Below are 25734 nucleotides of genomic sequence, written 5' to 3'. Positions count from 1 at the left end.
CGAATGGGATCGGTGGGTGGAGTTTGTAAATCGCACCTTACAGCTTCCGACAGCACAGGGCTGCGAATCAGACCCGGAACAGCCACACTCAGGGTCAGGAGGGAGTCGAGCTGGAGGCACAGGGAGAGCTTGATGGAATCCCTGGACGCAGTTGGGCTGAGCCACCCTGGGAAAGGGTGACATCAATGTCCTTCCTGTGCCAGGACCTCCTCCCCCCCCAACCCAGGCAGAGGGCGTGCCTGCCAAGGGGACCGACCAGGAGTGCCTTGTTTCCCACCCAGCTCCCACCGTGGTCCAAGTCACGCTCAGCGTGAAACGAGGCCACGTGGGCAGCTCCAGGTGCCCGGAACTGGCACATCTCATCTGGGTGACGCTCCCAACACCTTCCCAACAACACCCCATACCCCACCCTGTCAGTCTCTAACTCAGGGCAATTTTGCCTCCCAAGAGACATTTGACAATATCTGGAGACACTTTGGGTCGTCACAGCTGGTGGGGGAGTGGTGAGTGGCATCTAGCGGTAGAGGCCAGAGGTGATGGCAAGCATCCCACCATGCACAGGGCAGCCCGGAGACAAAGAATGACTTGGCTCAGAATGTCAGTGGTGCCTACCATTGCAGTTAGTGCACATGCCGTAACTGGGGCAGGGGAGGAAACTGGGACTCAGAGATGTTGCTTAACCTGCCCAAAGTCACACAGCTCGTAAGCAGAGAACGGGTTCAAACCCAGCAATGTCTGATGCTGAACTTTTCCACTTCCCCACAGTCTCCACCAAGCCTGTCTCCATGACACGCCCCAGGATGCTGAAGGTCCCTTCCCCAAGGAAAGGGATACTGGGGGCCTGGCCCCAGACCCTCTGTCTGGAACCCTGGACTCGCAGGCAAACTCAGATCGAAAGGGGTTGCGGACGCAGTTTCCCACTCAAAGTAAAACCCTCAGTCCTTGGAGGTGGGATCCAGGCCACTGGGAGCTCTGGGAGAAAAAGACACGCACATACATGGTCACACATGTGCACACACATGTACACGCCCAGGACAGACTTGGAAGGGCCGTCAGGGAATCCTGTGCCTGTAAGTTTTCAAAATATGAGCTACGTACAAATCAGACTCACTGCAGTGCGTACCCCGGTCCTGCCAACGCCACCTATGTGACCTTGGGCATGTGACTGTGGCTCCCAGGTCTGTGCAGCAGGACCCCCCCAAGCCCCACCCAGAACAGTGAGGCGGTGGGAGAGCCCTGACCCACCGGAGGCACCTCTCGAAGCTGGAAGCTGCGAAGTCTGCACCGTGTCTGCTGACATTCGCCAGCGGGTATCGGGAGGTTGAGGCAGGGGCTTGGATAAGATGACCTCAGCAAGGCCTTTCCAGGGGGGATGCACCCTAACCCCACAGCTCTTCTTCATGTCCGTGTCCCACCCTACCCAGCAAGCTCCGCAACTGACGCATGTCTCTTGTCCCCAGAGATCTCCCTGGACGTGGACGCAGACCGCGATGGCGTGGTGGAGAAGAACAACCCAAAGAAGGTACCCAGCTAGCTGGGCAGCCGCTACCCTAAACTGGGGGCTTCCAAGGACAGAGCCCCAAGATCCTTCAGGTTCTCCTAATTCACAGATCAGGAGACTGAGGCCCAAGACAGGCTCCCAGACACACAGCATGCCGATGACAGAGCCCACACGGGGCCCAGGCTCCTTGCAGGGAGAACTACAAAGCAACAGCCTTTGTTCCTATTATTTTGCCTTTTATTTTAAAACCGAGGGGTCAGGGGCAGACTCCCAGGAGCAGAGGGCTGCGTGCACCATTCTCAGGTCAAGGGGTGTTAGTGTCTCTGATGGAGCACGCACAGCCCCTCCCCTGTTTCTATTCATTCATGCATCCATTTGCTCATTCAGTCACTGACGTATGTCCTTTTATCTTCCGTTCCCCACTCCCATTCTGCTCCCCCGCAAAGGAACATTTTAATAGGTTTAATGTGTCTCTTTCTGTCCTTACGATTCTTGGGAAACAGGCGGTGTGGTCGGTGTGCATATATTTTTAATTTGTGCAGACAGCGTGGTGTTCTCGATCTCATTCTGTTTTGTGCTGTTCCCTCCACCCAGTCTGTGAGCTCCATCAGTTTTGCTTTGCATGCGTTCAGGCTGTGGCTTCCAACCGCGTCCCATTTCCTGCCCTTTGTTTCGTTTAGATTTTCACCGTGGGTATGTGTGACTTCTATAATAGCACGCTGAAGCCTCGGCAAAATTATAAATAGTTGGGTGCTTTGAAAAGGAAAATAAATACAGCCCAGTGAGAAGTCTGGGGCCGGCTGCTAGGCTGCAGGCTGGGAGGGGGCCCTCAGCCTGTTGGGGAGCCCCTTCTTTCTGCCTCCGCCCCAGGACAGCCCTGCACACACACGCTCTGTGTCTGCAGCCGAGGCATGTGGCAGTGGACTCCGCAGCCCTGGGCAAAGGGGCCCTGCGATCTTGGCAAAGCCACACAATCCCTGTGAGCCGGAATCCTACACCCGGCCAGTTAGGTGTTGACACCTTCTTCACTCGTCCCATAAACCTTTGTTGAGCCTCTTTTATACTCCAGGCATAAGTCAGGCCCAGGGGATGCAGGAAAAACAAGAGAAACACAGCCCCTGCCCTTAGGGACCCCACAGTCCACATTAAATAAAGAACGGCGTGGCTGGCTGTGCCGTCACAGTCACCCTAAGGCCTCCCAGAAAGGAGGTTCACGCGGGGCCATGCGTGGGCCCAGGGAAGCTGCTCTGCTCTGGAGAATCAGAAGGGCCTCCAGGAAGAAGGGACAGGCTCGCTGTGACCAAGGAGGAGCCAAGTTGGCCAGGTGGAAAGAGGCAGGACAGTGTTCCAGGTGGAGGGACGGGCACGGGCAGAGGCCCGGAGCTGGGGTCTTTGGGGAGCAGAAAGGCGCCAGGGTAGTGGAGCAGCGTGAGCAGGGCGGAGCAGAGGAGGAGCAGCAGGCAGGTCTTGCCAGGCCTTGTAGACCACATCGAGGAGTCAGGGCCTCATTCTAAATCAACGGGGAGCCCGGGACATGGCTTGAAGCAGGGAAGCAGCATGATCCGGCCGGAGTCCGTTCTAGCAGCGCTCTGGCTTCGGGGCAGACATAAAGCCCCACATGGAGCCCAGCTGGAGCACTCAGAGCGTGTCTGGACACAGCTGGGTGTTGTCCGTCCAAGCATCTCCCCTGAGCCTCCCTGGGGACCTCATGGCTTGTCGCAGAATGTCTCCCTGCTCATTTCTCTGGCCAGCCCCACCTCCTGCCTCTGCCCCAGCTGGGCACAGCCACAGCACACATGAGGCCCACGAATGCCCGGGTCAGCCCTCCTGTCTCACCGTGTCCCTCCTGCGCTGGCCTTTGATCCTACACTGAGCCTCTGTGGGCATCGGTCTTGGGATTCACATCCGCCAGGTCACAGCTGCCCCAACGGGCAGTGGCTCCTCTATATCCTCACCCAGGCCATCTCTCCAGTGTCCCATGGGGTCTGCACTGGGACAGAGGAGGGGGCACTGACCTCTCTTCCTGTCGCTGCAGGCGTCCTGGACCTGGGGGCCCGAGGGCCAGGGGGCCATCCTGTTGGTGAACTGTGACCGAGACACGCCCTGGTTGCCCAAGGAGGACTTCAGCGATGACAAGGTCTACAGCAGGGAAGGTGACCGCAGGCCCTGCACAGGGGTGGGGAGCGGTGGAAAGACTCATGCCAGGTCCTGGGCAGGCTGAGGGTGAGGCCAGTGTGGGCTTGAGCCCCCTGGGATGGTGGGCTAACATGCTCACTCTTGTTCCAAGCAGAAAACAAAACTGTAAGGCCGGGCGAGGTGGCTCACACCTGTAATCCTAGCACTCTGGGCCGAGCTGGGAGGATCGCTCAAGATCAAGAGTTTGAGACCAGCCTGAGCAAGAGCAAGACTCTGTCTCTACTAAAAATAGAAAAAAATTAATTGGCCAACTAAAAATATATACAGAAAAAAAAATTAGCCAGACATGGTGGCACATGCCTGTAGTCCCAGCTACTCGGGAGGCTGAGGCAGGAGGATCGCTTGAGCCCAGGAGTTTGAGGTTGCTGTGAGCTAGGCTGGCGCCACGGCACTCTAGCCCGGGCAACAGATTTGAGACTCTGTCTCAAAAACACAAAAAGAAAACAAAACTATAAACACAGTTCCATTGGAAGCGTGTTTTTTAAAAAAGTTACACGCCTACATAGAAAAGCACCAGAAGGAAGTTCTTGAAGGTTAGTAGCACGCCGGCTCCAGTGTTGGCGAGGACAGCTGGTTTTCATTCTCCTTTGTGCTCGCCTGTGGTTTCCACAGCACACACACAGCGTCCGTGGGGTCTCTTTCTCCTAATCACAAAGTGTTAATAAAAGGCAGCAGCGAGCCAGGGCTCCAGCCGCACCTCCAACCTCCCGCCCTCTGCCTGCAGACCTCAAGGACATGTCCCAGATGATCCTGCGGACCAAAGGCCCTGAACGCCTCCCCGCCGGATACGAGATGGTTCTCTACATTTCCATGTCAGACTCAGACAAAGTGGGCGTGTTCTACGTGGAGAGTGAGTGCCCCCGGCCCCGCCCTCCCTGGCCACCCCGCCTCCCCCAGCAGCTGTGCAGGGGCTGGAGAGACCAGGATTGGTGTCCAGGTGACTGTAACTAGGAAACCCTGGTGTCCCCTGAGTCTCCGAGGGGATCCGTCCCTCCTCCCCTGAGAGGAGTCTGCAGTGACATGAGTCCATGTGGAACCCAGGGCCCTTTCTTCCCGATGAATGGGGGGAGGAAGGGCTTTTAAGCTCCCTGGCTTCCACGGTCTCGTGGCCTTCATGAAACCTGAGGCCGGGCAGGCAGCCCCTCCAGGTGTGTTCTGCCATCTCTGACTTTTAAAGACCCCCTGAAGACGCCGTGGGCACCCTTTTTGATCCCTTGTTCCTCTTGATGGAGACAGGGTGTCCTGGGCCCCGACTGTGTAGGGAACCTGCTCCTGCCATAAAGCTGGTCCTCGTAGCCCTACCCTGTCTCCCTCTGTCTACCAATGTGCGTGGAACCCCTCAGTGCCAGGCACTGTTGTCAGCGCTGGGATCTCTGCAGTGAGCGTGACAATCACACCCTGCCCTCGAAGAGCTGCCCGTCTAGCCAGGGGGACATAATCAATAGCGCGATAGGCGGAAGTGAAATAGACCAGGTGACAGAGATGGCAGGGCAGAGGCACCGCTGGATGGGTGGGCCAGAAAGGCCTCCTGAGGAGGGAACATTTGAGCTGAGGCTCAATCGAGCAATAAGAAGGAGCCGGCCACCCGTGGGCCAAGGGAAGGGTGTTCTAGGCAGAGGGCTTGGCACCTGCAGAGCATGGAGGAAGGAGCCGGCTTGGAGAGCTAGAGGGGCAGGAAGAAGACCAGAGCAGGGGGTGTGCTGGGAGTCAAGGTCAGGGAGCTGGGCCAGGGGCCAGAGCATGCAGACAGACTTTATTCTAAGTGCAATGGAAAGCCATTAGAGGGTTTTTAGCATGCGCCTGCCAAGGTCTGATTTATGTGTTTAAAAAGCTCCGTCAGCAAAACAGTCAGCTTTGCCATTGGCCAGGGTGCAGGGGGCACCTCTGTGTGCCCAGCTGTCTGGGGGGCCCAGGACCTCTGACCCAGCCGTGGGCCCACCTCTGGCTGGGGCAGTCACCATGAGGAGCTGGTCATGGGGGGCCCTGGACCCCCACTTCAAGGAGCAACTTAGCCAGGACAGCAGTGGACAGCAGCCACCCGGTGCCAGCTCTCCTGATCCACCCTGGGCTCCAAGCAGTGACCTCGCACAGGTTGGAATGTCCCCAGAGTCAGGCCGGCTCCGCCACCCCAGGGGGCCAGAGATGTTGATGTTTACACCGTCCAGGCCGGTGTTGCCACAGGGCTGGGGTCACCAGCGGAGGTAGGAGTGGAGCAGGCGGGACCTCAGCCTGGGCTTCTCCACCTGGGCGTCGTGGCATGAGACCCGTTGCTGATAGTGATGTCTGGGCGTCATCCAGAGGTTTCTCCTTGTCGTTAATGGGAGTGGACTCTGGTCTGGCTCCACCACACCCGCCCCCTCACTTGCCATCTGAGACGAGTCCCGAGCAGACAGGAAAGAGGAACTGCTTCTGCAAGGGCTTTGAGAACGTCCTCGAAGTCTGTCTCATCCGGACTGCCCGTCCTGCGGGGAGTGGCTGTTACTCAGACAGTGACGACCCAGAATAGTCGATCCCCCACAAGGTGCAGGCTCCCAGATGAAGACTGAGCCACGCACACACAGAAAGGAAGGCAGATAACTGATCTGCGGCACAGTTTCCTTTGCATTCATGCAAACGTTTTGAGATTTTTGTCGAATTCCGAGTACACCAGTGGGTGAGAACATGTGGTGTCACCTGTGTCCTGGTAGAGGCAGACCACCTCTCCCCAAGCGCAGGGGGCTGGGGTGGAGACCCCGGGACCCCAAGAGGGAGGTCTGGAACCAGGGAGGCTCAGATCCTGGGTGCAGGCAAGTCTCCCCTCCAGCCTTGGCCTTGGGGTCCTCCTCTGTGACGTGGCCTGGGCTGAACAAGTCTGTCCGGATGGCAGTAGGGATGGAATGAGGAACTCATGTCAGACACTCACTGCAGCCGCTAGCCGACAGAAAGTTCTCTGCAAATGGCAGTTGGGATTATTATGGTGACTTTCATTACAATGATTGGAGGCCGGGAGCGGAGGCTCACGCCTGTAATCCTGGCACTCTGGGAGGCTGAGGCGGGCAGATTGCTCAAGGTCAGGAGTTCGAAACCAGCCTGAGCAAGAGTGAGACCCTGTCTCTACTATAAATAGAAAGAAATTAATTGGCCAACTAATATATATATATATATATATATACACAAAAAAAAAAATTAGCTGGGCATGGTGGCGCATGCCTGTAGTCCCAGCTACTTGGGAGGCTGAGGCAGCAGGATTTCTTGAGCCCAGGAGTTTGAGGTTGCTGTGAGCTAGGCTGACACCACGGCACTCACTCTAGCCTGGGCAACAAAGTGAGACTCTGCCTCAAAAAAAAAAAAAAATGACTGGAGTGGACAGAAGTCTCTAGTGCTCCCAGGAAGACCTGGTGACTGTGTTCCAACCTCAGGTTCTGCCCAGAACACCCAGCGTTGGGGCCTTACCCCTTCCTACAGGGATATGGTGAGCAATTTGTCCCAGGACTTCCTGGTTTTAGCACTGAAAGTCCCTCAAGCCAGGAAACCCCTCAGCCCCAGGCAAACCAAGACAGCTGGTCCCACTGTCAAGGAGTCTCCTTGGGAGGTAGAATCATTCCAAAGAGACTCAAAGGGTTATGCAAACCATGCCACGTGCCAGCCAGCACTGGCCAATGCGTGGGGCTGAGGAGAGGTCACAGTGGCCAGTGGCTGGAGGCCCAGCCCAAGGCACGAGGGCCACTCAACAGAGGGGCATTGTCGGTTCCCGCAGGCAGAGCCAGCTGTGCTCAGAGCGGGGTCTGCACGGAGCTGGGGACGGAGGCGGCGGACGGGGCTGGGGGAGGAGACTCCTCAGGACAATGGCTGGACTGTCCCCACCAAGAAATCAATCTGCCTGGAGCTGGCCCAAACTTCCAGAAAGGCCCAGGACAGAGACTCATTGTGAATCACAGGCCACCTTGGGAGGGAGAGAGCTGCCGGCAGATGGACCAGAGCGTGTCTGCCAACCCAGCCCTGGCCGGACCCCCACTCCTGCCCCAGACCCCGGCCGAGCCCCCCAGCTGTCCCCAGCCCTGGGAAAGCTTTGGCTGTGTTGGCTTCTAGGCCTGACATCTCTCCCTGAGCATCAGTTCAAGTGCAGCCTGGGGCATGTGGGGGTGGGAGGGCCCAAGTGCCCGGGGAAGAATGTTTTCATTGTCCCGATCCCTCTGATCTACTGGTGCCTGGGCACGGGCTGTCGTTTCTGGGCGGGTAGGACTTCACTTTCTGCTCCTTGAGACTGTTTGCGTTTGAATTTTTCCACCTCATTTCTTGGACACTCCCCCACCCCTACCCTTGCTGCAAGGGAGGAGGAGGTGAGATATCGTTCCTTTGCCTTCTGTTCAGAAGCTGTTCGATGAAAAGGTCCTGAATTTTGCTGTAAGGGATGCGCTGACCCCTTCACAGATTCTCATACTCGTGATACCCGCAGTCCCAGTGGTGTTACCTGTGGTTACCAAGGTTGCTGGAGTTACTGAGGCTGTGTTGTTGGCAATGACCCCGTGGCATGGGCATTGATATCCCCCATTTAACAGATGAGTAAACTGAGGCTCAGAGAAGTTCAATGAATTCCCTGAGGTTTGACAGCTGGTAAAGCCAGAGCAGTATTTGAACCAAGGTCTCTCTGACATTGAAAGCCGTAACCACTATGGTAACCGCCCTTAGTGAGATTTATGACCAGGGTGTAGCGCACTGTCCTACAGGAGAAGCCATCCCAAGCCCGGGCTCCGTGCTGCATCCATTCGTTTCACATGTTTTAATCAAGCGCCTTGTCTGTGCCAGGGCTGTGCTGCTTACACGTTCCCCCCCTCGGGAACTGGCCGTTAACCTTTATCTCTGTTGTTGAAAGCACTGAGTGGAGCTTGCCTCTGCCCTCCCAGCTCTGCAGGGCATAAAGAAACTCCTTCTGGAACTGCATAGGGTCCTACCTGCACGCCTTTGCCAACGCAAGTATCTCCTCTGCCCAGCGCGCCCCTCTCTGCCTCCCCGGGAGGGATTTCAAAGATTCAAGGCCGCCTTCCTCTGCTGGGTGCTTCCTGCCCCGCCTGCCCCGCCTGCCCCGCCCTGAGTAACCAGACTGGATCTCGCCCGCAGCTGCCGTTATGACACTTCCCACATCCGCTCGGTCTCACCGTCCGCCATGCACCGCTCCTAGACGGAGGTGCTGCATCTCAGCCTCCTCTGTGTCCCCGAAGGTCTTGCCCACGCTGGTCACAGAATAGTCGTCAGTCCCTCTGCTCTCCATCAGCCTGAAAATTCCCGTCGGCCTCTCCTACACGGAGTGGTCCCGGAGCCACTGGTTCGTTCAGCAGACATTTATTAATATTAAACATGGGCCAGGCGAGGTGGCTCACGCCTGTAATCCTAGCACTCTGGGAGGCCGAGGCGGGCGGATTGCTCGAGGTCCGGAGTTCGAAACCAGCCTGAGCAAGAGCGAGACCCCATCTCTACTATAAATAGAAAGAAATTAATTGGCCAACTAATATATATAGAAAAAATTAGCCGGGCATGGTGGCGCATGCCTGTAGTCCCAGCTACTCAGGAGGCTGAGGCAGGAGGATTGCTTGAGCCCAGGAGTTTGAGGTTGCTGTGAGCTAGGCTGACGCCACGGCACTCACTCTAGCCTGGGCAACAAAGCAAGACTCTGTCTCAAAAAAAAAAATACATATATATTAAACCTAACCATGTACCAAGCAGGCCCCTGGCCCTGTCTCTGCCCTCGCTCGGTCACCCCTGCCGTTAGCGAGGCTGTGACGGGGAAGGGAGGGGCTGCGGCAGCTCCAAAGCGGCCCTGGCTTAGTCTCTGGGGGATCCGGGCAGGATTACTGGCAGTGACACACATTAAGGCCTGAAGGAAGGACAGACACGACTGTCCAAGCAGAGGGAACGGCACGTGGCCAGCTGGGCGACCTCAGTGGGGCAGGGGCACTGGAGAAATCTGCTTTCCTCCCAGCCACGAGAATGGACGGCCAGAGGCCCAGGCCTCTGTCTTTGCGCCTACGTGCCTCCGTTACGTGGAGGGGAACTTGGGGTACAAACGAGGGCGTTTGTGTTTTATTTACACAGAGGGGGTGGGAGCTCAGAATTCAGAATTGGACATGATTCGAGTCCCAGCTCAGCCGCTTACTGGACAAGCCATCCCTCCTTTCTGAAACTCGGTTTCCTCATCTGTGGAATGGGACCAATAATATCCCTCCCCGACACCACCAGCTGCTCAGTGACCGCCTGCAACCGTTTCACACAGGCCTGTCGTGGGCGAGCTCGCCCCTTTTATAGACGAGGAAGCCAGGAGCCAGAGAGGCGCCTGGCGCGGCGCCACACGCCGAGCACAGCAGTGCCAAGACGGTGGCAGCCACCGGGCCGTGGCCATTCTGGGGGCATTTTCTGCTTGTGCTTTTCTCGAGGTGTCTGGAAGACAAGTCACTCTGCTCTCTTGTCCCCATCAGTGACCCCACCCCACCCACCTCCCCCTCACGGGGCGGGGCCTGACGTCGGTCCTGTTCCCCCCAGACCCGTTCTTCGGCCAGCGCTACATCCACATCCTGGGCCGGCGGAAGCTCTACCACGTGGTCAGGTACACGGGCGGCTCCGCGGAGCTGCTGTTCTTCGTGGAGGGCCTGCGCTTCCCCGACGAGGGCTTCTCGGGCCTGGTCTCCATCCACGTCAGCCTGCTGGAGTACATGGCCCAGGTGAGGGCGCGGGCCTCCGGGGGCCGGGGCGGGGCTCTGCCCAGCAGGCCACTCCTAGGACCCCAGTGTGCTCCGCTCCCCTTAAAGCACCGAGGTGGGGGGTCCAGGACAGGAGACCTCAGTGTCCCCTCGGCCCACCGGGAGCTGCCAGGGTCCTCTGAGCGGCTACTGGATCCTCCTCCTCACTGCACCTGCCCCCGTGGGCCACGTTTCCTGACTCTCCGCGCCCGGGCCCTGGCCTGCCCCGCGCCCTGCCCAGTTCCGGGGCAGAGTCCCCGTGGTTAGCGCAAGGCTCTAACGAGGACACATGTTAGGTTTGTTGACCACCTACTGTGTGCCCTGTTCTCCCTGCCCCAGACTGACCCCTCACCCCAACGGTGGGTGGTACCCACTCTGACCAAAGGTGAACCTCAAATCCCGGTCTCAGGTTGTGCCCTGCCCTGTGGCCTGACGCCGCAGCCAGCCCTGCCCTTGCTTTGCGGGGAGCTGGATGAAGAGTAGAGCCCCCGCCCCTCTAGAGAAGCCCCCTCGCTTAGGGCGTGCCCTGCGCACGAGACACTCTCATCACAAAGACCCTTTGCCCCCAGACCCGCCCCAGCCTCGCAGGCCCACCCTGTTTCTCTCAGACAGGACCTGGCTGCTGTCCTGGACCCAGGGGCCCCTCCCTATCTTTACCCCTGGGCCACCGCAGGGCAGGACACCCGGGCCCCGTAGAAGGGCGAGGTGGGGTCTAGCGCAGATTTGCGAGAATGGGCTCTGGAACCAGACTACCCGGGTCCCAATCCTGGATTAACCACCGTGAGACTTTGGGCCCCTGGATCAACCTCCCTGTGCCCCAGTTTCCCCATCAGTTAACCAGAAAGGACCAAAACATCTGCTGCCTGGAGTGGTTATGAGCAAACAAACTTGCAAAGTCCTCACTCGCAAAGCACCTCCAAGCTCCCCGGGAAGGGGGAAAGGCAAAGCTATCAGGACGGGGGCTGGGGAGGGGGCTTCTCCTGATTCCCCCAGTCTCAGGGCAGCCTGGCCCCCAGGATGTCTCAGACAGGCCCCACCAGCGGGCACCAGCAGAGACCCCGCAGGCAGACCAGGGCAGGAAAGGCAAGCCGTGCCCACAGCCCCATGCCCCATCCTCCCGCCAAGGGAGGGGCCCATGTCCTGGAGCTTTGCAAAGCCAGCCCCACAAAGGAACCCTAGAATCACACCTCATTTTCCCTCGGACTCCTGGCAAGCTGCCTGAATCATTCCTTAAAACAAAGAACAGTCTGGACATAGCAAAAGTGATCCCAAACGGGAGGCGGGAAGGGAAGGCACCCTGGGGAGACTTGTGTTTTATCCCCCTTCTCTCCACGCCTAGGACATTCCCCTGACACCCATCTTCACGGACACCGTGATGTTCCGGATTGCGCCGTGGATCATGACCCCCAACATCCTGCCTCCCGTGTCGGTGTACGTGTGCTGGTAAGCGGTGGCCACGGCCCAGAGAGGCAGCGCGCCAGCGAGGCCTAGAGCCGGGACTTCAGGGTCAGCTGGACCTGAGTTCAGTCCCGGGCTCCAACACTGACCAGCTGCTGTGTGACCTTGAGTAACTCACTTGGCCTCTCTGTGCCTCACTTTCTCTGAAATGCCCATATCATAGAGTCAGTGTGAGGATGAAATGAAAGTGGCAAAGCATCTATCCAATGTCCTGGCACAGAGTGTGTGATCTAAAAATAATAATTGCCGTTTCCTTTCTCTTGCTTAACTCCCGACCGTGCAGTTGGGAGCCTCCTATGCAGTGGATATTCAGTTCGTCTTACTCATTAAGAAAAATTTTAGCACTTTGGGAGGCCGAGGTGGGCGGATTGCTCGAGGTCAGGAGTTTGAAACCAGCCTGAGCAAGAGCGAGACCCCGTCTCTACTATAAATAGAAAGAAATTAATTGGCCAACTAATATATATAGAAAAAATTAGCCGGGCATGGTGGCGCATGCCTGTAGTCCCAGCTACTCGGGAGGCTGAGGCAGCAGGATTGCTTGAGCCCAGGAGTTTGAGGTTGCTGTGAGCTAAGCTGACGTCAAGGCACTCACTCTAGCCCGGGCAACAAAGCGAGACTCTGTCTCAAAAAAAAAAGAAAACTTTTAATTGAACATCTATTAGGAGCTAGGTTCACAGCAAGGTGAGAAGCAAGTGGCTGCAGGTGGACAGCCAGGAGCACTGAAAGGAACCCCTGAGGTCTGCAGACCCATCCCACCTTCGTGCCAGGCATGGCTCTTTTTTGAAAATCACAGGATTCAGAGATGTCAGGCTTTGAGACAGGTGGGGAGACAGTTCCCCTCCTCGTTTTATTTGTTTATGGCCTTGACACACACCACACAGGTGGGTGGGCTTCCTTGGCCCTTTTACAAAAGCGACCATGAACATAGATGTGGCCTCATCTGCCCAGCACAGCCCAGAGTCACCAGCTGCTGTCACCACCTGGGGGCGGGGTGAACGCCTTGTCCCTCCTCACCCCTCCTCCTGGCCTCCCCCTCTTCCCCAAACTTCTCAGCATGAAGGACAATTACCTGTTCCTGAAAGAGGTGAAGAACCTGGTGGAGAAAACCAACTGCGAGCTGAAGGTCTGCTTCCAGTACATAAACCGAGGGGACCGCTGGATCCAGGTGAGCAGCCCGGGGCCTGGGCGGGAAGGACAAGAGGCCGGGGTCGGGCGAGAGGAGCCGGCTTAGCACCACGGGCGGGAATCCCGTCCGCTCACACCCGCACTCGCGCGCACACGTAGCGTGCCGGGCAGTTCCGTGCGGTGTTGCGTCCTGCAGTAGCAGAAGACTGTGAAACAGCGTCAATGCCCACCACGGGGGCCCAAGTGACAGCCTTCCCAGAATGCTGTGCAACCCCGGAACGAAGCCGAGCGATAAACATGGATGCATGATACGCTTCCAGTTATGTTGTCACTCGAAGGCAAATGTATCCAGGATGCTGCCATTTATGCTTTTGAAGTGAGGTCCGTATCCATAAGACCCGTGCTCGTGGCGTGCAGAGGCTGCCGCGGAGAGCTGCGCTGTCACCGTTGGTTTGCGGGGAGGAGGACGGGGGACCACGAGACTGGGCACGAGGGAGACGCGCTGTCCCCCGTTCTCTTGGCATCCGAGCCGCCCGCCCTGCGCGCAGGTCACCTGCCTGTTCCCAGCCCCTCCCCCGGCCCCTCGGGCTGACCGTGTTCATGGGCCCCTCTGACAGCTCTCCCTGGTGTCCCCACAGGATGAAATTGAGTTTGGATACATCGAGGCCCCCCACAAAGGCTTCCCCGTGGTGCTGGACTCCCCCCGGGACGGAAACCTGAAGGATTTCCCTGTGAAGCAGCTCCTGGTGAGACGCTGGGGGCCGCTTGGGGTGGGGGTGATCCGGGGACGCTTATGGGACAGAGAGGGCGGGAGACCGGCTGCCCAGGGCCTCTGGTCAGTTGCGACAGCGCCCTGAGGCCCTTTTCTGCTCCGATAACTGATGTTTTTACAAAACAGTGAAGAGCTTTCTTGTTGGAAATGGGGAATGTGGGGGGACAGGGCGAGACCCGATTCCAGGGGCCCCACCAGCCAGGTGTGGCAGCTCAGGCCTGTAATCCCAGCACTTTGGGAGGCCAAGGGGGGAGGGTCACTTGAGGCCAGGAGTTTGAGACCAGCCTGGGCAACATAGTGAGACCCTGTTTCTACAAAAAAAAAAAATTTAATTAGCTGGGTGTGGTAGCAAGACCTTGTCTCTAATATAAAGAAAGAAAGAAAGGGTGGGGACAGAGGCTTGACCCCTGCCACTGCCCCACCCCTCCAACTTGCAGCTAAATAAATTCCAAAAAAGAAAATCAGTTATATTTTACAGTTATATGGTCATGCAACTGTCAAAAATTGTGGTTCCAATTTCCAAGCTCATCAAGGACCTTAAGGCTGTGGTTTTCAGGGCATGTGATTTTTCATTTTAAAACCATCTGACTCAGCCAGGCACAGTGGCTCACACCTGTAATCCTAGCACTCTGGGAGGCCGAGGCGGGAGGATCGCTTGAGCCCACGAGTTTGAGGCTGCTGTGAGCTAGGCTGATGCCACCGTACTCTAGCAAAAAAACAAAAACAAAAAAAAAGCCAAAACCATCCGACTCCAATTCCAGAGGACATTCTCAGTCCCCTTTTCGCCCTCCACGACCTACTGGGTGACACAGAGCTGAAATCGGTCTCTCCTGTGTCCTCACCCTTCTGCCCTGAACAGGCTGGGAAAGGCTTGGACAGAGCATGACACAGACAGGGGTAGGTCGGGGGGCTGTCCCAAGGTCACACGCAGCACAGCCTCCCTGTTAGATGTCAGGGCTGCTCAGAGGTGACTTGTTGCCAGGTTCACCCCTGTTCTTGAGGACATTCACTCACCTGGTCCCTCATCACAGGGAGATGATGGAGCCAATGGTGTGAGCCTAAAGCTCTGGAATGTCAGAGGGACCTGGCCTTGAGTCCTGATTCCACCCCTCAGCAGCAGTGTGACCTTGGCAAGCAACTTAACCTCCATAAGCCTCAGTTTGCTCACCTGTAAAATGGGGATAGAAATGGCATCAGTCTCGCAGGATTTGTAAAAATTAAAAGCATTCTATAAGGCATCGGTGCCGTGTCTGGTACAATAACCATTACAGGCTGTTGTTATGGTTATCATAATGTAGCCCTGGACACTGTCCCTGGAGAGCTCACTGTCCACTTTCGATGAGGGGTTGAGTCAACCCGCGGCCAGCTGCAGGTGCCACAGGCATGAGAACCGAGACCCCCTCGGTCACCACCTGCCTTCACTGTTCCAGGCTGGCCCTCGGCTGCGTTATTTTGGAAGCTTCGTGCTTCCCCCAGGCGCTAAGTTGCAGCCATCTACCCCATGGGGCTCAGCTGTCCCTGGAGCCTCTCAGCTCAGCCGGGACAAGCCACACCCTCCCGCTCCACTGGATTTTTCTCAGGCAAGCTTAGTCTCAGCCCCAGAGCAAGCTCCCAAACAAGATCCCTACGTTTTTACCCAAAATATTATGAAAGAAACCTTACAATCCAGTGGGTCGATAGGGTTACGTCCTGTGTGCCAGCTCCAGCTTGTCGGAGCTGTACGCGAACAAGGATTTGGAGGCTGCTTCTGAGCTCAGTGGACAAGTGTGGCCAGTGGGGAATGGGTTGGGTGGCATGTGTTGGTCAGCTTCCGCTAGGTAAGGCTGCAGGGACAAACAGCCCCCAAATCTCAATGGCGGACAACAGCAAAGCTGTTTCTTGCACACATTCCATGTTGACTGCTGGTCGGTCACACTGGTGCAGTCACATTCCGTGTTGACTGCTGGTCGGTCATTGCATGCAGTCACATTCCGTGCTGACTGCTGGTTGCTCACATTGCATGCAGTCACATTGCGTGTTGACTGCTGGTCGGTCACACTGGTGCAGTCACATTGCCTGTTGACTGCTGGTCGGTCACACTGATGCAGTCACATTCCGTGTTGACTGTTGGTCGGTCACATTGCATGCAGTCACATTGTGTGTTATCTGCTGGTCGGTCACACTGATGCAGTCACATTCCGTGTTGACTGTTGGTCGGTCACATTGCATGCAGTCACATTGTGTATTATCTGCTGGTCGGTCACACTGATGCAGTCACATTCCGTGCTGACTGCTGGTCGGTCACACCGGTGCAGTCACATTCCGTGTTGACTGCTGGTCGGTCACACTGGTGCAGTCACATTCTGTGCTGACTGCTGGTCGGTCACACCGGTGCAGTCACATTCTGTGTTGACTGCTGGTCGGTCACATTGGTGCAGTCACATTCCGTGTTGACTGCTGGTCGGTCACACCGGTGCAGTCACATTGTGTGTTGACTGCTGGTCGGTCACACTGGTGCAGTCACATTGTGTGTTGACTACTGATTGGTCACATTGGTGCAGTCACATTGTGTGTTGACTGCTGATTGGTCACATTGGTGCAGTCACATTGTGTGTTGATTGCTGATTGGTCACATTGCATGCAGTCACATTGTGTGTTGACTGCTGGTCGGTCACATTGGTGCAGTCACATTGTGTGTTGACTGCTGGTCAGTCACACTGGTGCAGTCACATTGTGTGTTGACTGCTGGTCGGTCACACTGGTGCAGTCACATTGTGTGTTGACTGCTGATTGGTCACATTGGTGCAGTCACATTGTGTGTTGATTGCTGATTGGTCACATTGCATGCAGTCACATTGTGTGTTGACTGCTGGTCGGTCACATTGGTGCAGTCACATTGTGTGTTGACTGCTGGTCAGTCACACTGGTGCAGTCACATTGTGTGTTGACTGCTGGTCGGTCACACTGGTGCAGTCACATTGTGTGTTGATTGCTGATTGGTCACATTGCATGCAGTCACATTGTGTGTTGACTGCTGGTCGGTCACATTGGTGCAGTCACATTGTGTGTTGACTGCTGGTCAGTCACACTGGTGCAGTCACATTGTGTGTTGACTGCTGATTGGTCACATTGATGCAGTCACATTGTGTGTTGACTGCTGATTGGTCACATTGCATGCAGTCACATTGTGTGTTGACTGCTGATTGGTCACATTGGTGCAGTCACATTGTGTGTTGACTGCTGATTGGTCACATTGCATGCAGTCACATTGTGTGTTGACTGCTGGTCGGTCACATTGCATGCAGTTACATTGTGTGTTGACTGCTGGTCGGTCACACTGGTGCAGTCACATTGTGTGTTGACTGCTGGTCGGTCACACTGGTGCAGTCACATTCCGTGTTGACTGCTGGTCGGTCACATTGGTGCAGTCACATTCTGTGCTGACTGCTGGTCGGTCACACTGATGCAGTCACATTCCGTGTTGACTGCTGGTCGGTCACATTGATGCAGTCACCTTCCGTGTTGACTGCTGGTAGGTCACATTGCATGCAGTCACGTGTTGACTGCTGGTCGGTCACATTGGTGCAGTCACATTCCGTGCTGACTGCTGGTCGGTCACACTGATGCAGTCACATTCCGTGCTGACTGCTGGTCGGTCGTCTGTGGCTCTGCTTCCCCATCCCTTCCTCATTCCAGAGCCCAGGTGGTAGGAGCAGCCCCACTCCAGAAAATGCCATTCTCCCAGCACAAGGGAAAAAGAAAGCTGGCAGACACAAGCAGCGGCTCTTCTAGCTTCTGCTCTTAACTGGCATGTGTCCCTTCTGCTCATGTTTCATTGGCCACAGCAAGTCACCTGAGACCAAGTCTGACACTGGGCGGGGAAGTACATTCCTTTCACGGGAGGCACCAGAAGTCACACAGCAGTGGGTCAGCGTGCAAATTCTCTGCGAAGGGGGTAACAAATCTCAGAAATAATAATATAGTCTACCACCCTGCCTCGGGCCACCTAATCTGATGCCTCTTTTAAAATGAGGGCCAGGGGCAGTGGCTTAGGCCCAGCATGGTGGCTCACGCCTATAATCCTAGCACTCTGGGAGGCCAAGGCAGGCGGATTGCTCGAGGTCAAGAGTTCAAAACCAGCCTGAGCAAGAGCGAGAACCTACCTCTACTATAAATAGAAATAAATTAATTGGCCAACTAATATATAGAGAAAAAATTAGCCGGGCATGGTGGCGCATGCCTGTAGTCCCAGCTACTCGGGAGGCTGAGGCAGGAGGATCGCTTGAGCCCAGGAGTTTGAGGTTGCTGTGAGCTAGGCTGACGCCACAGCACTCACTCTAGCCTGGGTAACAAAGTGAGACTCTGTCTCAAAAAATAATAATAATAATAATAAAATGAGGAGACTGAGTGCCAGAGAAACTCAGAGATGAGCAAGAGCATCCCTAGCACACAATGAGGACTAATCCTGAAATCACCAACACATAGCTGAGTTTGGGAAATAGTTAGAAGCACACACACTCACACTCATCCTCGTACACACCGGGGTGCTCACACACTCAGCCTCCCCCTGCCCAGGGCCCTGCCCTTTGTGGAGATAGGAAGACCGTGGGCCACCCTCCTGGAGACCAAGTGCCAGACCAGCGGGGGTGCAAGAGTGGCCCTCAGAGGGTGTCTGGCTTGGCGGCCGAGCACCCTGGCTGCAGAACACTAATGGCAGGTGTGTGCCCTCTCCCCAGGGCCCAGATTTCGGCTACGTGACCCGGGAGCCCCTCTTTGAGCCCGTCACCAGCCTTGATTCCTTCGGGAACCTGGAGGTCAGTCCCCCAGTGACCGTGAACGGCAAGACATACCCGCTTGGCCGGATCCTCATCGGAAGCAGCTTTCCTCTGTAAGAGAAGCCGGGGCAGGCTGGGGGCAGCGGGAGTTTGGGGGTGACCATTTGTCTTTAGCAGTGGCCTGAGTCATTCACACACAGAGACAGTGGCGGGGAGAATTGCCCCCTCCCACGACTTTCTGTTAAGATATGGACACTCTTAGAAAGAAAAACAAGTTGGCTTTTACATCTTAGTGTGAATTAGGAACAACCTCTCCCCCAAATGGGAGGGTGTATGATGAGATTAGAAACCAGGTTGGGAAGGGATGGAGGAATCCAGGGAAGGACTATGAGTGGGAGCACACCAGTGAATCCTCAGGGGTGCCCATCCATAAAAGAGGCATGAGAGTCATGCCTCTACTGCAGAAATGTGAGTCCCTGGCTCCCTGGCCTATCCATGATGCCCCTACTCCTGCCCAGTTAACCCACCAGCCAATGAAAAGGCAGATTCTTCCTTGTCAGGGCAGGTGCTGGGGAGAGAGAGAATACCTCAGGTTCACAAAATGGCTGCCAAGAACCTGCACATGGGTGTTAAGCCAGGATTTGGTCACTGAGTCCCTCTGAGCCAGATGGGATGCTCTGCCTTCTGGGAGGAGGCCACTGGCTCAGGCAGTGATCATTTGCCCACTCCCCCCTCCTTTGCCCTCCGCTTGATGGTCACTCACACATTTAACACCTGTTTCCCGAGCACCAGCCAAGTGCCAGGCCCTGTGTCAGGCAGGAAGCCCAGCCCCTGCCTTCAAGGAGATGGCGGAGGTCACAGACATGCAAACAGAGACCCTGATGCAACAGAGGCGTGAACAGCGAAAAAGGAAGAATGTCAGGGAGGGAGTCAGGGGAGCCCAAGGAGGGGCCCCTAACTGCTTAGGGAGTTCAGAGAGGGCTCCTTAGCGACAAATATTTATTGAGGACCTGCTTTGTGCCAGGCACTGTCCTAGGCTCTGGGAATATAGCAGTGACCAGGACAGACAAAGCCCCAGCCCTCAGGGAGTTCGCAGTCAGGTAAGGGGAGTGCAGAAAATAAACACAGAAGCAAGTAAACAAGGCAACTCTGAGTGCTGCCGAGTGCAAGGAAGAAGAAAGACTAAACGGGGTTCCGTGCTGAAGGTCCGGAGGCAGGGGCACCCCGGCTGTTGTGGGTTTGGAGGAAGGGACTTGGACTTGAGGCTTGGATGTTGAGGAGAAGGAGGCAGCCATCAGAAGATCAGAGGGGAAGAGCATTCCAAAGCCCTGCGGTGGTGACAAGCTCAGCAGGTGGCTGGAGCAGACAGAGCAGGAGGAAGGGCGGGAGGTGAGGTAGGAGGGCCAGGCAGGGCCCAGATCAGAAAGGGGTTTGTTGGCCACTGTAAGTGCCTTGGGTTATATTCTGAGGGCCCTGGAGAGATTGAAGATCTTGGGGAGTCTAGACGTGAGGAAGGGCTTCCTGGAGGAGGTGTCTCTTGAGCTGATTAAAGTGAGTCAAAGTTAATGTAGCAAAGAGCACAGGGGCGAGGGCAGATTTTGGAGCCATCCTGTGCCCGGGCCCCCTCCAGCAGTCCAGACAGGACTGTGCACACAGAGGTGGCCTCCCATACTCACCGGCACCCTAGGGACTGACGCCCGGGCTCCACACCCTTCACACGGGCAGTGGCTGCAGCGCACGCCTCTTTCCGTTGGGCTCAAACGCCTTCTTGCCTGAGCCAGGGCCTCTCTGCCCGGCTCAGGCTCCTTCCTGTGACTTCTCTGCTGATGCTGCCCTGGGTTTGGGCTGGGCTCCAGAGGCCAAACTCATCCTGCGGGCCTCTGGCCAGGCAGGCACGGTGGGCAGCCTTCCGAAGGGCAGCCTCCTTTCCAACCCTGCTCCAGGTCTGGCGGGCGGCGGATGACCCAGGTGGTGCGCGACTTCCTGCAGGCCCAGCAGGTGCAGGCGCCCGTGGAGCTCTACTCAGACTGGCTGACCGTGGGCCACGTGGACGAGTTCATGACCTTCGTCCCCATCCCAGGCACAAAGGTGAGCCAGCTGCCCCCGCCCCGCCCCCCAGGCTGGAGTGAATAGGACAGTGGAGCACCCATGCACTACCAGCCCTTGCCAGCAGAGGGGGATCTAGAGGAACAGGACAACATAGAGGAAGAAGGAAGTAGGAAGTAGGCTGAAGCTGCTTTGCATGTTGTTAATGTGGCAGGTAAATTTATAACGCAAAAACTCCAAAATATTAGCAACTGCGTGTGTAATCAATATGAAAATTATTAATAAGAGATTTTATATTCTAAGTCCTCAAAATCCAGCGAGTGGCCAGGTATGGCGGCTCACACCTGTAATCCCAGTGCTTTGGCAGGTCAAGGCAGGAAGATCACTTAAGCCCAGAGTTCAAGGTCACAGTGAGCTATGATCATACCACTGCACTCCAGCCTGGGTGGCAGAGTGAGAGACCCTGTCTCAAAATTAAAAAAAAAAATGTCTGATGAGTATCCAACTCTTACAGTGCATCTTAGTTTGGACTAGCAGCTCCAGTACTCAGCAGTCACACAAGGCTGGTGGCTGTAATGCTCTAGAGTCACAGGTAGGGGCCTGCCCCTCTGGAAAGAGGGTCTTTCGTTTTCTGAAGTGAAAGGCACGGCTGCATCTTCATCCTCTGGAGACTCTGTGCACATGGCCTGGCTTCTTGGCAACTTGGGGAAGCTCTTCCATTCTGCCCGAGCCCACCTTTGGCTCTGGTCTTTGTTTGACCTGAGGGCGTTGCCGAGGTGGGGGGAGGGCGAGAAATACCTCTCTGAAACAAGGAAAACCCTCCCCAGCAGCCTTTGCCACTCGGCATGGGAGGCTCGAGACGGTGTGCGGGCAGGCTCTGGGTCCTCGGGCAGGACTCCCTCTTGCTCCTTGGCCACCGTCCCTCTGCTCACACTGTCCCTCTGGTCTGTCTCCCAGAAATTTCGGCTGCTCATGGCCAGCACCTCGGCCTGCTACAGGCTCTTCCGAGAGAAGCAGAAGGAGGGCCATGGGGAGGCCATCATGTTCAAAGGTGAGTGGCCGCAGGGCCTTGGCAGCACTTGCCTGGGCGTCTGGCCCGCTCCAGAGTTTGTGGTGGGAAGCAGCCCCGGCCTCTTGTGACCCTTGCTGTGGTCACAGGTGGCCTGTGAGCTGTCCACTGCCCCTAGAGGGCACCACCAGGGCAGAGCGCTTCCTCGGACCCAGGTGTGTACTGTAAATGGCGCCAGACCTGAGGGGAGCTAAGCGGTTGAAAACTGACACGCAGTCAGCATCCAAGGAGCTGGTGTTTTAGAAAGGGAGGTAGAGAGAAAATAGACACCATGCAGTTTAGGGACAGGAAGAAAAGCGGGCATCAACACGCACCGTCAGTCCCAGAGAGAGACATGATCTGCTCGGTGTGGACAGCCACATAAATGGGACGGATGTAGACAGGGGTGAGGTTTGCATTTGAATTAGTCATGGAAAGAGGGGAAGCTGATCAGGTGGAAACAGCCAGCCAGGTTAGAGCAGCCAGGCCTATTCCTTACGCTTTGTTTCATTGTGATAAAATATTCACACCACATTTATCATTTTAACCACTTGTAAGTACACAATTTGGAGGCATTAAATACATCTGCAATATTAACTAACCACCACCACTGTCTATGTTCATTAACACTTTTTTCTTAACACAGTAACTGCCATGTGAGTTGTATTTAACTCACGCTAGTTTTGAGCCTGGGGCCTCGTGAAGCAAAACCTCACAATTGGTTTATGAAAATCTTACTTCTTGATATTCTTATTGTTGCAATTAATGTTGACAATTTCACTCTAAAAATGTGGATTGGATTGTATGTAACACACACGCAGAAAACAATAAAAAATAACATATTAGAAATATGTTAGAAAAAATAACATATTAGACCAGTTTTGTTTTGATAAAACACCGTGGCCCCAGGGGAAAACTTTTTTTTCCAGTGTGGCAGTCAGTGTGTTATATTACATTTTGTCGCTTTTCAGACTGGTGTCCCCAGGGTATCTCATGCCGAAAGCCTGCATTCCAAGGCTGGTTGAGACTTACGTTACTGCCCTCCAGATCCAAACACGGTGTTCCTGACTGTCACTGATGTCTAGGACAGATAAGACCCATGTCTCGCCATTGTCCTTTTGTAATTCCCCACTAATGGGAAGCTTTTTCTTGGATTAGCAAGCATGAGTCTTGCCTTTCTGGAGGTTTCCTCTCTATATTAGACATACCCCAGAAGCTACCCGTAGGCTATAGGAACTGTTATTTTTGTACAAATACAGGCAAGGGACGGTAGGGACACAGGCAGGCACAGGGTCTGGAGAGCCCCAGTATCTTTGCCGCGGTCGAGCCACAGCCTGGGGAGTGCAGTGGACCAGCAGGCTCCTCCTAGGGCAGGGAGAAAAATGATGATACTGGGCTAAGAGCATAGGCTCTGGAATCAGACTGCCTGGCCTGCACACCGGCTCTGCCACTTGCTAGATAGGAGACCTTGGACAAGTCACACACCCTCTCTGTGCCTCAGCTTCCTCATCTCTCGGGGTAGTGACTCCCTCATAAAAGTGTGGGGAGGATTCATGCATTTAGAAGAGCACCTGCCACGTAGTAGGTGCTCATTAAGCGTTAGGAATTGCTAGTCAGGCCAGAAGTCTCGAGAGCCATCACGCAGCACGGGAGGCATGCACAATCACTCCAGGGCAGAGGCCGGGCTGAGGCAGGTCTGCAAATGGGACAGGTGACACCTCTGGGCACACTGCTTCTGCCACACTTACGCTGGTTAGCTGCTCGTTCTAAGGAGCAGGCTCCAGGTGGGAGAACCAGGGGCTACCTGTGCACCCCCCAGCCCCACTGGCCAGAGAGCCCGAGAGGCAACCGCTGTATCTTTCCTGACTCAGGTGACATGGCCAAACTTGGGGAAGGGATTGTGTGCTGCCCTCCAAGGGCAGAGGGGCCTGATGTCCCCCGGGGCTGCCGTCCTGTGGCCTGGCCTGGCCCCAGCCCCATCTCCCCAGTCCCAGCCCAGCAGTTAGCCCAGGGGCTGGGAGACCATGGCAGAGGGGTACCCAGGCTGGGTATCTAAGCTGACTGTCCCCTGTCCTCTCTCCTCCCACAGGCCTGGGTGGGATGAGCAGCAAGCGAATCACCATCAACAAAATTCTGTCCAATGAGAGCCTTGTGCAGGAGAACCAGTACTTCCAGGTGAGAGCAGGCGGGAGTCTGGCTAGGGTGGGGGCTGCTGGACCAGAGGGCCCCCAGGAGTGGCCAAGGCTCACATGCCCAGGGCTTCCATGGAGAATGGCCAAGGGCCCCGGGGTTCCTGACCCGGAGCACATCAGCACAGGGAAAGGCTCAACAAGCGTTTGGTCAGCTTCCTTGCTTTGCTCCTGGGCTAGAGCTCAAGGGCAAAGGAGGGACAAAGGCGGGATGTGCAGGTCAGCAGAGACTGGAAGCAAACAGGAGACTGGGAAGGAAGGCAAACCGGCAGTGCCAACGAGCCAAGATCTCCGTTAGACCAGAGCCTGTAATGTTTGGGGAAGACACGCCCCTTTGAAAGATGTTGAAAGCTACAGACTTGCTCTCCAGAAGCTTATATGAACATATATCTTGAGCCTTGATTAGTTTTAGGAGATCACAGATCCCTGCTTCTGAGTCCCTAAGTATCGAAGATTGCATCCATGTGTAGAAACCAGTCATATTTTTAAGAATGAGGTCTCTGTGTATATGCATGGACAGATTTTACAGGAAGAAGTTTTAAAAAATTAGAAAGCTGAAAACTCACTTCAAATTGGTTTACCCAAAAAGCCATGATTGGCTCATATAAGTGGAAAGTTCAGCAGTGGTGTGGATTTCAGGCACAGGTTGATCAGGGCTCCAACTCCATTTCTCTGTACTTATTGGGCTCTGCAGGTACCCTCGTAGTTAGAGCATGGTTGCAACAATTCAAGACCTTATATCTACCCTGCACACTATCCTCAAAGAGAAAGGTCTTTTATGCACCAACAGTTGACCAAGAGCTTGAAGCTCACTGATTGGGTCAACCTGAACCAATTACTGTGGCCACAGGAATCCCATGTTGATTGGATTAATCCTGGTTACTGCCCATCCTCGAGCCAATCACTGGGGGAAGGAGGTAGAGGCAAGCGGCTACTGGTTACCTGGAGGTTGGGGGTGGGACAGTGGGGGCAGGGGGTGGACTGGATGCCAGGGAGACAATGCCAGGCACGCCAAAGTTGACAGAACACCTCACTGGCTATTTAGAAGTTGACTTTATTATAACTCTCCCCTCCGTGGTCATTTCTTGGCATCAGATAGATCTGAGGTCACATCGTGGTCCCCACTTTTGGCTGCAGGGCTGTGGGCAACTCACGAAGGCTGTCTTTGGTTCTGTCATCTCTAAAGAGGGGATAATAATGCTGTCCACATCACAGGGCTGAAGCTTAAATAAGTAATCTGAGCTTAGAACAGTGCCAAGCACTGTGCTTACCAGCTTTTGCTATCACCAGAAGCGTCATCGGTGCTATTCTCTCGCCACTGAGAGCTGTGTGGGCAGCACGGAGCACGGCTCTGGCCGTGGTGCTCCATAAAAGACAGCTGCTGCCATTATTTCTGTGACCTTCCTTGGTCCCGGTGGAGGGGGCCTGGGCGCAGTGGCAGAGGTGCCGGCTGGATGCTGGAAGTCTCCCCAGAGTGCTGGGGCCCTGGCCTGGTGCTGCAGATGGGACGGGGTTGGCCAGGTGGCAGGTGTGTGTCCCCTAACCCGCAGCCGTCCCCTTCCTCCCCCACCCAGCGCTGCTTGGACTGGAACCGAGACATCCTCAAGAAGGAGCTGGGACTGACGGAGGATGACATCATTGACCTGCCCGCTCTGTTCAAGATGGACGAGGGCCGCCAGGCCAGAGCCTTCTTCCCAAACATGGTGAGGCCCTCCAGCCCCGGCCCTCACCCCCGCCAGGTAGGGGGCGGTGGGATCCAGAAGGACCCCGCTGAGGCTGTCCAATCGGGGGGCCCAAGTCCCAGTCCTGGCTGAGCTGCTGTGTGGCCTCACCCCAGGCACTTGCCCTCTCTGGGCCTCCACTTCCGCCTCCTAGGGGCCACATGCTTGTCTTAGCTGCCTCAGTGGGGTAGCGGGAATCCTTCTCCTTAACAGA

General features: G+C 55.8%; 1 protein-coding gene across 1 annotated transcript in view; it reads left to right on the top strand.

Annotated features, from left to right (window-relative positions):
* PADI2 (peptidyl arginine deiminase 2) overlaps positions 1-25734 on the top strand; it is a 48032-nt gene that overhangs the window by 19350 nt on the left and 2948 nt on the right. Inside the window, exons 4-15 of the mRNA XM_012763099.3 lie at positions 1461-1522; positions 3537-3654; positions 4422-4547; positions 10211-10389; positions 11747-11850; positions 12919-13030; positions 13629-13736; positions 18478-18629; positions 20460-20604; positions 21520-21613; positions 23700-23785; positions 25374-25502. Of these exons, the coding sequence (XP_012618553.2) occupies positions 1461-1522; positions 3537-3654; positions 4422-4547; positions 10211-10389; positions 11747-11850; positions 12919-13030; positions 13629-13736; positions 18478-18629; positions 20460-20604; positions 21520-21613; positions 23700-23785; positions 25374-25502 (1415 nt within the window). The remainder of the gene's footprint in view (positions 1-1460; positions 1523-3536; positions 3655-4421; positions 4548-10210; positions 10390-11746; positions 11851-12918; positions 13031-13628; positions 13737-18477; positions 18630-20459; positions 20605-21519; positions 21614-23699; positions 23786-25373; positions 25503-25734) is intronic.

This window comes from Microcebus murinus, chromosome 2 (genome assembly GCF_040939455.1).
Source record: "Microcebus murinus isolate Inina chromosome 2, M.murinus_Inina_mat1.0, whole genome shotgun sequence".
Taxonomy (NCBI): Eukaryota; Metazoa; Chordata; class Mammalia; order Primates; family Cheirogaleidae; genus Microcebus; species Microcebus murinus.
This window is presented reverse-complemented; position numbering and strand designations above follow the sequence as displayed.